This window comes from Artemia franciscana, chromosome 11, assembly GCF_032884065.1.
Source record: "Artemia franciscana chromosome 11, ASM3288406v1, whole genome shotgun sequence".
Lineage (NCBI taxonomy): Eukaryota > Metazoa > Arthropoda > Branchiopoda > Anostraca > Artemiidae > Artemia > Artemia franciscana.
In genome coordinates, this window is record NC_088873.1 from 41897570 (window position 1) to 41908327 (window position 10758).

At 35.4% G+C, this 10758-nt stretch overlaps 2 protein-coding genes across 2 annotated transcripts in view; one reads left to right on the forward strand and one right to left on the reverse strand.

The window, feature by feature from the left end:
* The first annotated feature begins 674 nt into the window (after positions 1-674).
* Positions 675-10758, forward strand: part of LOC136033242 (tafazzin-like) — an 80588-nt gene continuing 70504 nt past the window's right edge. Inside the window, exon 1 of the mRNA XM_065713960.1 lies at positions 675-925. The gene's annotated coding sequence lies outside the window, so the exon portion shown is untranslated. The remainder of the gene's footprint in view (positions 926-10758) is intronic.
* LOC136033241 (myogenesis-regulating glycosidase-like) overlaps positions 7017-10758 on the reverse strand; it is a 39327-nt gene continuing 35585 nt past the window's right edge. The window contains exon 7 of the mRNA XM_065713957.1: positions 7017-7247. Within this exon, the coding sequence (XP_065570029.1) occupies positions 7057-7247 (191 nt within the window). The 3' untranslated portion in view covers positions 7017-7056. The remainder of the gene's footprint in view (positions 7248-10758) is intronic.

Consider the following 10758-nt stretch of genomic DNA (forward strand, 5'->3'; position numbering starts at 1 on the left):
TTGTTACATCAACTATGGTTAGACGAATTTATTCAAGGATGCCATTTCAGGATAGGATACAGATCCCGGTCAAAGCCAGAATCTTATTTTGTTGTTAATGAAATTGATAAATGGAATCACAGGAGAGTCCGAGAACTTTCAACCAGGGCCACAGAAACTTAAAGTGGGGTCTAAGGTCGGTAGTGGTTGGGGTTATACCTTGCGTGCTGCTATACACCTTTCATAGAGAGTGAGCAGCCTCTCGCATCAATGCAATACCGTTTTTTTAGCATGACAATTTTTTCAACTTTTTTTTTCAAGTCTCTAAATGAAATTGCAGACGCTTGTAACAAAAAATTCGATTGTCAATTTTTGGAACATGAAATGATAGTGAAAACATATCTGGTATTATCAAAATCTTATCAAGAATTTAAGAGTACATTGATCCTTAGGATTGTCTTACGAACTTATCTGGTAGTGAAATTGTTTACACATTACGCGCACATTTGACAGGTATTATCATGTAGCCTGTGAATGAACATAGTTCTGGAATTTTTTATGCGGCTGTCCCCGTAGTACTCTGCTGATGGTCATTGAGACTAGTTAATGTCTTATATACTTTCATTCAGTATTAACGGTATATTGGTAGAGTAAACGCTTACATCTTATTTTAAAAGTGAAGATGAAATATTTCACGAAATTGTGAGTACATGATTGAGTTACTGTTGCACTGAATGCCGAAAAAGATAAATGTTTGAACTAAAAAATAAGTACTAATGGTGCTATCATTGGAAAGGTATTCATGTATTGTCATGACAGTGAGAGAACAAAGTTTTTTGAAGTACCAAAAAAATTCAACATTACTGCTGGTGGATATATGAGAGTGAGATTTCGGGGGATGATGCAACTCTAAAAGCAAGTCTAAAGTTAACAGTTAATGACCAAGGTGAGATTTAGGTTAGATGTGTACTCCAACTTGAAAAATGCGGTTAGGAGGAGTATTAAGAATAGAACTTGTTCTGAAATGATATTTTAAAGCCTTTTAAAAAGTTTTACTTGGTGTCGTAATATGCATAATATCAAAAATCAATTTGGGGGTGCAAAAGATTTGTACTCCAACTTCAAAAAATTGGATTAACCCAAGATTTTATTCTGAAATGATATTATAAGGCCTTATGAAAAGTATTTATTGGTGTTGGGATATGTATAATGTCACATTTCAGTTGGGAGGGGATCAGTTCGGCAAAAAGATGTATAATTCAATTTGAAAACATGGAGTTAGAAGGGGTATTAAAAAAAGACTGAAAGTCCCACACAGAAAACTCACTATTCTAATTCATAACTTCAGACAGGTCAAATCATGAAATGTCAAAGTAAAGACTGGCGAATAATAAGATTCAGACACGACGCCCTCCCCCACAGAAAGGCAAAAAAACCTACGATTGAAAGCCCCAAGAAGAAACTTGGTTAAGAAATGATATTATGAAGAGTTTTGGAAGGTATCGCTTGATGTTGGGATCTATATAAAGACGAAAATCAATCTTGGAAGTGAAAAAGATGTGTGCTCCAAGCACCAATTTGAAGATCCACTTGGAAATGAATACGATTTGCACCCCAAGTTCAAAAATAGGGTTAGGGGGAATATAAGAGACGAACTTGTTCTGATATTATATTATAAAGCCTTGTGAAAGGTAAAAATTGTGTATACTAAAATATATAAAAAAAATGGAGTAAGAATCAGAATTTTTTCGAAGATCAAAAACAAGTGAATGGCCTTTTTCAAGAGTCAGAAACGCAATAATGAATTTTTGCTGAACAATATTCTATTACCATCGAAAAGAATGACTATTGTTTTGTCTTACGTAAAATATCCTTATAAAAAATATTACGTTTGGATTTCACTAAGAATAACACAAAGATTTCACATTGGCTTGAAAAAGAAAAAACAATATCAAATACTCTTGAACGGGAAGTCAGAGACACATCAATGGGACAGTGTTTTTTCTTGGCGACATTTCATTACCTTAGAAATGAAAAAAAATATGTCTATTTATTGTCTTACGTAAAATGTCACTGCAAAGAATATTAGTTTGGTTCTGTAAATAAAAGGAAAACGATTTCACATTGTCTTGATAAAGAAAAAATGAAAACAGATTTAAAAGTACCAGCTGAATTTTGGTAGCATCAGAAAATATTCCGTTCGGTTTTGTACTCTCAAATTGATTTTTGACTTTTGCAGATTCCAACACCAAGCAGTACTGTTTAAAAAGGTTTCATAACATCATTTCAGAACAAATTCTATTCTTGGGACTTTCAGAGTTAGTTTTTTCTCTTTTTTTGGTTGTTCCATTGCTGAAGCTTAGTATATAAGAGTTTTACTTTGATATTTTGTGGTTTGGCTTGCTTGAACTTATGAATTTGAATAGTTAGTTGGATGTTGGAACTTTCAGACTTAGGCTTTTGACTTTCTGCGGATGTGTCGTGTGTTAAGCTTATTAGTTGAGAGGTTTTCTTCGGTAAGAACCCTGTTAACCTATTTCAGATTCTACTACACCATCTGTAAGCCCAGTAGTAGTGCCTACTTCTGAAAATTCCTGTTCTTGCGTCTGTGACTTTCGAATGAAAATTTAAACGATGGAGTACCCTAAGAAAATAATGGAAAGATAAAAAATTAGCGTAATTAGATATTGTTATAGAAATAATTGCACGTACAGTACTCCATGCTATTAATATCATCATAAAAATTGAATATTTGAACTCTTTCCATAAATTATTCGTCATCTTTTTTCTTGGAATGGCACTTTTTCTATTTTCGGTTCATATACCACTCTGAACATGGTTTGAGTTACAGATTCAACATGAATTTCATCATTGGTATTATTGGGTTCATTGACTGTATCTGCTGGTAAACTTCCTATGGTACTAGTAGCGTTTGCTGGTACTTTGTTTTACGTTGATTCGTCTTTACATTCCTTGTGAAATTATCTGCCAGTGCCATGTTTCGCCTACAATTTTACTGTCTATTACTACAATATCTTTACACAGGTAACAGTTTTAGAACGTAGAGAAGATATTGTTTATGATATTGGTAGAAGAGTATGTCTGTCTTCTTTTTACCTTCTGTTGAATGCTAATACCTTAAAGATGGCGATAGGATTGATCAACAGGTAACATCTTACCACAACAACTAGCAAGAAGTTGGTACTGGTCTTCATTTATTAGTTTTAGACTTGCATTCTCTCTGAGTAATATCACCTCTGGATATCTCACTTTCACAACTCCACCAGCAGTAATCTTTAAATTTTTGGTACTGCAAAGAAATTGAATATCTCAATGTCAAGACAATGCACGCATATATCTGCGATGATGTCACCATTAGTAGCTATTTCATAGTTCAAATATTATTCTTATCAGAATTCAATGCTACAATAACTCTATCATGTACACACACTTTCTCGAAATATATCATCTTTGCGTCTTATAATCAGATTTAACTGTTTACTCTACAAATTTACTGTTAATACTGAAATAAAAATACAATAAAAGAAATACTCTTGATAGCTAGCCAGAGAGCACAATGGAGGCAACCACGCAAAAAAAAATCATGTTCATTCAAAGATCACAGGATAATACCTGTCAAATATGCACGTATTGTACAAGCAATTTAACTTCCCGTTAATTTTGCAAGACACGCCTGAAGATCAATGTACTCTTGAAATGCTTGATAAGATCTTGATAATACCAGACACGATTTTACTATCATTTCATATTCCAAAAGTAAGTATTTTCAGTGTCATTTAAAGATTGGAAAAAACTTGGAAAATACTCATGTTCAAAAAACAAGTATTACTTAGATTCGGGGGGCTACACAATCACTGTAAAAGGCGTATAGCAGCAAACAAAGTATAATAGCTATCACTATTAGGATAAATATTTCTTGCCCACTCTCTTGCTATTGCATATCTTTTCCCTTATGAAATAGGAACGTAAGAGAAACTGCAAGGTCATAAAATTGGCTCTGCATATTGGAAGCAGACCACCAGGAAATGCCCATTATATTTATAGAGAAAACCCAATATAAACTTCAAAACATTACCTAAGCAATCTAGAGATCTAACGACCACTTGTACATTAAAACATTATATATTTTAAATTAGGGATTCCAAAAGAATCTCTGAGGTCTTGGATGCAGGTGCGAGCAAACTGTCTCCCTCTTCACAGTATTTGGAAAATAGGTGCCACCCGGAAATGCGGTATACTTGCCCAATTTGCGGTGATCTTGATGGGCTAGACCATTTTCTTTTCAGGTGTCAGGGGCTAAATGAGCTAAGAGGGAGCTTTCTTGGGGTGGGTGGTCGTGAGCCCCTTCTTGGAACTTTGAAGTCGACGTCGAAAATAAATATAGTAGCAGTAGCAAATTTTGTCCGGAAGGGTCTTGTTATTCGAAAGTCGATTGTTACATAATTTAGTTTGTTTGTTGTTATATATGCATGTATACGGCCTGAAAAATGGCTTTAAATACAGTCATTCATTCATTCATTCATACACACCCGGGACACAGCTTGCGAAAGTAAAACAGTTCAAAATAGGGATGAAACCTTTTTATTGACAGTGAATAGATATAAAATTATTTAACTGGATATTTCGAACACATATACAGTGTTCATCATCAGCAGTAAAACTTTAAAGGTTTCATCCCTATTTTGAACTGTTTTACTTTCGTCATGGAAAGGCAGTGTGGTCTTCGAAGTTATCTACGACACAGCTTACAAGTCTTATCCCAAGACTCTGGGGGTTGTGTTAACCCCAAAGGCCTTGTTATGTGATCTTTGGACTAATTTTGAAAATATGATCTTAAAATTTCTATCGGAGGCATTTTGGGAAACAACGACTTGGGGGTGAGTAGTGATGGGCCTCCAGCTACTGAATTTCCACCCTTATTTGGGCGCTAAAGCTTTCCTATACTACGGAGGAAATATCCTTATTTGGGCACTAAAGCTTGCCTATACTACAGACTCAACTCCTTTGGCTTGTCCTAGCTAAATGTCAGATGGAAAAATATGATCTTATTTGAATTCGCCATGACTCATTAAAATGCTCATTTTAAATGTGAATTCGAGACATGATGAACATTAATGTCCTACGAATATGCTCCTTGGGTCATGAAGACTGGGAATTCAATTCCTAGGGGACTTTTCTAAGACACATTGTTTAAAATTATTGAAAAAAACTTTTTGTGATGTTTTGGTAAGAAATTGGTATATGGGTGTACACAAACCTGAATTACCTAGGTTTAGGAGTACGACATGGGAAAAAATTGGTCTAAAATTAAAAATTGAAGGTTTTTGAATACTAAGGAGGTAACAAATTGAAATTGGGCTTTCCAAATATCAGAACAATCTAGGCTTAAGAATACAATGTGGAAAGTAGGGCTAAAATTATCAAAATGAAGACCTCTGGATAGTTTTATGGTAAGAAGTTGGTATGTGAGTGTACACAAACTTGAAGAATCTTGGTTTAGGAGTAGAACATGGGAAAAAGCCCTCTCCCAGAGCTCAGGGGCAAGGGTTGTAAGTCAAGCCTCGGGGTATATAAGGTTGTTCTTTAACGGGTGGATGTGTAAACTTTGGATAGGATGGGGCTTATTTGATTGAAACTTAGAAGTTTTAGTGCCCTTTTCAAGAGCCAAAAGTGAATAGAGGGCAATCAGCCCCCCCCCTAAGCTCATAATTCTCCAAAATACGTCCAATCCAAATATTAAGAGAATATAGTATTACGAAGGGTATGTATGTTTGAAATTTACTTTCCAAGAAAATGAAGGAAATCCAGGTAAGCCTTTCAGAGAACGTTAAGGAGAGTGTTGAACTAAATCAAAAAACGTTATGTGTATACGAATTGAATAAAGGGCTTAACTCAGGAATGACTGAGCACATTAATTTGGAAATTTCAGGAAATGATAAGGGAGATGATCAAAAAGGCAATGTTTGCATTCTACCAATACTACTACAACTACCACACCTAGCAATGCCACACTACTCCAGTTACAGTATTAAGTAGACATTCGAACTAAATCAATGTTCATGCATATTGTCAAAAATAATATGTCAAATCCAGTGCGTTTGGTTCTCAAACTGACTGGAGATTATCGTTTCTAAATCTACTCCAAATTCACCGGGATAGCAAATACAGTCTAATTATCTTGATATTTTGGGACATAGAGAGAAGAGGAGTAGGGAGATTCAACATTTCTTGGTACAATATTATTACATTATAGATCCTACTGAAAAAAAAAATCAAAAAGCTGAATTATAAGAAAACCTTGATTAAAAGTGACATTAAAAAGTGAACATTTATAACGTAAACCTTACATTTATAATAATTTCACTAGACTTATTTGAGTTCTGGGCCCATGTATTATGAAGGGTTAGGTCTCCTTTCCATCAGCATGGAAGAATGATTTTTAAAATCCTTGCCCCTCAGTTTCCCTGGGAATATTGCTCTCCACGTCCTATCATGTAATACATTTGCCTTTGTAACTCACATTTGAAAGGAAAATTTTTTCAGGAAACAGCTGGTCTTGCCTATAAATTGAACAATATTAGATAAATGTAAAATTAGCTAAAATTAATAAAATAGCCTTAGAAAATTGAAGAAAAACCCTCTAATGTAAATGCTTATTCAGTTAAAAACAAAATCTCCTTTCATTACTATGTATAGAACCCTGTGTTAATTGAAACAAACTCAACCATATATTATATATCATATATCATATATTATAGACTATGACATTACACTTTCAAACTTAATGAAGAAGTCTTTCACAAGGCTACTTCGCCATTTATTAGAAACAAGGGAAAAGCAATGGCCAAGGGCTTCAACATAAAGTTCCAAGATGAACAAGGACTTCTCTGTTTGTATGTAGCGACGGCCTCCCGGGGGAGGGGCCAACAATGTGACCCACACCTGCCGGCCACTCTAGCTACGATTTTTGTGCCTTAAATACCAGGAAAAGCATTATCATTTTAAAATATACAAACTTCTACATCCCATAATTTATTAGTTCTTTATCACAAAAAATTACAGTTTCTGAAAGTAAGGTAGAGTATCTAAGGGTGCGGGATAGTCTCGAAGCCAAATCGGGCCATCATATACGGGATGAGCAGGGTTAGCTTCGTCTCTCCATTGCCCAACAGGAAGGTAAATGTCTCTTGATATTGCGTCTTCATCTAAAACAGGCGCAGCAAGAATCAGATCACCAAGAAGAAACTCTGGAAAAAGAAAAAAAAATTGTCAGAGGCAACGCTCTAGCGTTGTCTAAAATAAAGAGTCATTAGGCTCCAATGCATTATATATTTTTTCCCCGAGCCGCTTAATACGGAAGGAGTGGTCGTATTATCTTCGGAGGGGACTCATTCGTTTAGAAATTAAGACGTCTAGTGCCCTTTTTAAGCGTCAAAAGTGATCACAGGGCAACCATTCCCCTTCCACACAATAGATTGATTTCATCAAAATCCTGGGGGAAGGGTGCAAAGTAGGAGCAAATATTTCCAAGGTAAGTGAAATTGACAGTGACGGCTAAAACTGAGCCTCATACCACCATAAAGGTAAAGAAACTAAAGAAAACTGACCAGTTTCTGTGGATGCTTGAATTATGCAGGCTTAACTTAGTTTTGACACGATTTTTGAAGGAAGTAAATTTCAGCTCGAGGAGGGGAAAACTGGGGTCTGGATGGGGGGAGGACTGAGATCTGGGAGGGGAATTTGCCCTCCTGTAGCATGGAAAATAACGCCTCTGCTTCCACGCCCTCCCCCCCTCTTTGAGATATGCATTTTATTCAAAATTGTCCAGAGGTCAAATAGCTATAATTCCGAGGTTTATTTAGCCCCCAGAGCCTCTGGGGCAAGAATTTCAATTATTTAAGTCGTCCATTCCTTACATATAAGGTCTTTGTATTCAGAAAAAGGGGCACATTTGATCCTGGGTTTCCGAAAAGGCTTAGGTTATCAAGATGAATATTTAAGGAAATGTTGAGGGGAATATGAAACGAATTTAAATAAACTTTGTGAGTGTTGGTGGTCCAAAGGGCATATCGGAAATATGTAAGGAACGGTGAGGGTATTAAGCTGAAAATTTTAGGGAATGTTGGGGCGGATGTTTAAGAGTGGTTGGAGGGCAAGAAGCTCCCCTGCCTCTTACCCTATTTAGAGGCCCCCTCCGCTCAACACTAACCTTAATTTGAGAAAGCTACATTGTTCAAAATAGTCGAAAGTTCTAATTACTATGTCTCTGAGTATGCACTAATCTTCATAGTCCAGGGCAATGATTGTGATAAATTACGCAACTTGCCCATTGTTCACATGCAGGATTATTGTTAGAAAAAGGGGAAATGATTAATTCTGGGTGTTTCGGAAAAGGCTATGGGTATTAAACTAACTTCAAGGAATTCTGATGAGTATGTTAAAATAAATCAAAAGACATTATGTGCATCAAGTTTATCAAAAGGCTTGTTTGCAATATTCAAGAACGGCTGCAGAAATTAAGTTGAAACTTTCAGGGCATGTTCAGGGGGATGTTTAAAAGTTGTTGGAGGGCAGTCATTACTGCTCCCATGCCTTTTTTAGCTATCCTGTCACAAAAGACTTCTGATAAAAATTCTGAAACTGCCACTATGTTCAAATTAGTCTAAAGGAAGTTTTCATAATAATATCAAACAATTCGTGGTAACGAACTGTTAGCAAGGAGAGACCCGGCTCAATAGTAACCAAACTCTAAAAAAGGAAATTTTGATACCAATAGTTACATCAAAAGAATTGCACTTAGATGCTGATTTTAAATATATAGGTTTCATCAAGTTTAGTCTTACCCATCAAAAGTTACGAGCCTGAGAAAATTTACCTTATTTTAGCAAATAGGGGGAACCCCCCCCCAAAAGTCATAGAATTTTAACGAAAATCACACCATCGCATTCAGCGTATCAGAGAACCCCACTATAAGGGTTTCAAGCTCCTATCTATAAAAATGTGGGTATTCGTATTTTTTGCCAGAAGACTGATCACGGGTATGTGTTTATCATTTTGTTTGTTTGTTTTTTTTTTGTTTTTTTTTCCAGGGGGGATCGTATCGACCCAGTGGTCCTAGAATGTTGCAAGAGGGTTCATTCTAATGGGAATTAAAAGTTCTAGTGCCCTTTCAAGTGACCCAAAGAATTGGAGGGCACCTTGGCCCCCTCCCACGTTCTTATTTCCCCGAAGTCACCGGATCAAAATTCTGAGATAGCTATTTTATTCACTATAGTCGAAAAACCTAATAACTATGTCTTTAGGGACGACATACTCCCCCAAAGTCTCCGTGGGAGGGGCTGCAAGTTACAAACTTTGACCAGCGTTTACTAGTAATGGTTATTGGGAAGTTTACAGACGTGTTCAGTAGGATTTTTTTGGTTTTTCTTAGGAGGAGAATTTAAGAGGGGGGTTACGTGGGAGGATATTTCCATGGAGGAATTTGTCATGGGGGAAGAGAATTTCATCGAAAGGGGTGCAGGATTTTTTTAGCATTATTTAAAAAAACAATGAAAAAATAAATATGAAAAGTTTTTTCAACTGAAAGTTAGTGACAGCATTAAAACTTAAAACAAACAGAAATTATTACGCATATGAGGGGTTCAACTCCTCGTAATACCTCGCTCTTTACGCTGAATATTTTTGAATAATTTCAACTATTTATTCTACGGCTTTTGTGATTTAGAGGTCATTCTTAAAGAATTGGGACAAAATTCAAGCTTTAGTGTAAAGAGCAAGGTATTGACAAGGGGTGAACCCCCTCATCTACGTAATAAAAATATATGAATATAGAAGTTCGCTACGTAAGTTAATTCTTAAGCTACGTACATTTTTTACTAATGAAAACGTTCGTAAAAAATTAAAAGTTCTAGTTGTCTTTTAAAGTAGTCAAAAAATTGGAGGGCAACTAGGCCCCCTCCCCCGCTCCTTTTTCTCCAAATTTTCCGATTAAAACTAAGAGAAAGCCATTTAGTCAAGAAAACTTAATATGCAAATTTCGTTTTAATTATTTATGTGCGGAGAGCCAAAATCAAAACATGCATTAATTTAAAAACGTTCAGAAATTAAATAAAAAAACAAGTTTTTTATTCGAGTTAAGAGAAAGAGTAAAACTTTAGCGTAAGGAGTGGGGCGTTGAGGAGGAAAAGCCCCTTTCATATACGGGGTAATTTCTGTTCGTTTTAAGTTTTAATGTCGCTCTTTACTTTCAGTTAAGAAAAACTTTTTGGTTTTATTTAACATGCGCTAAAGAATAGGCTCTTTATTGTGATTCCGAAAATATAGAATTCATTAAGGTTTTTTCAAATTTACGAGCCTGAGAAAATGTTACAAATTTTAAAAAAAGGAGAAAAGAAACCCGACAAGGGCAGGTGATTTTTGTAAAAATTACGACATCAAAATCAGCGTAAAAGAACATTATTGCATAGATTTCAAGTTGTAATCTACAAAAAAGAGAAATTCTGTATTTTGTCCAGGAAAGATAGTTAAGGATATGTGTTTATTTGTTTGTTTTGTTTTATCCCTAAAGGTGAACATATTGAACCAATGTTTTTAGAATACCAGAAGAAGGATCATTAGAAAGTAAAATTTAAAAATTTACTGACCTTTTTTATTACCAGAAAAGATTGTGCTGAATCAAGTAGCAATTTCTGCTATTTTGTGACGTAAAACTACAATTTTAGCCCCAAGGTTGCCATAAAGCAACAGAGTCAAAAATTC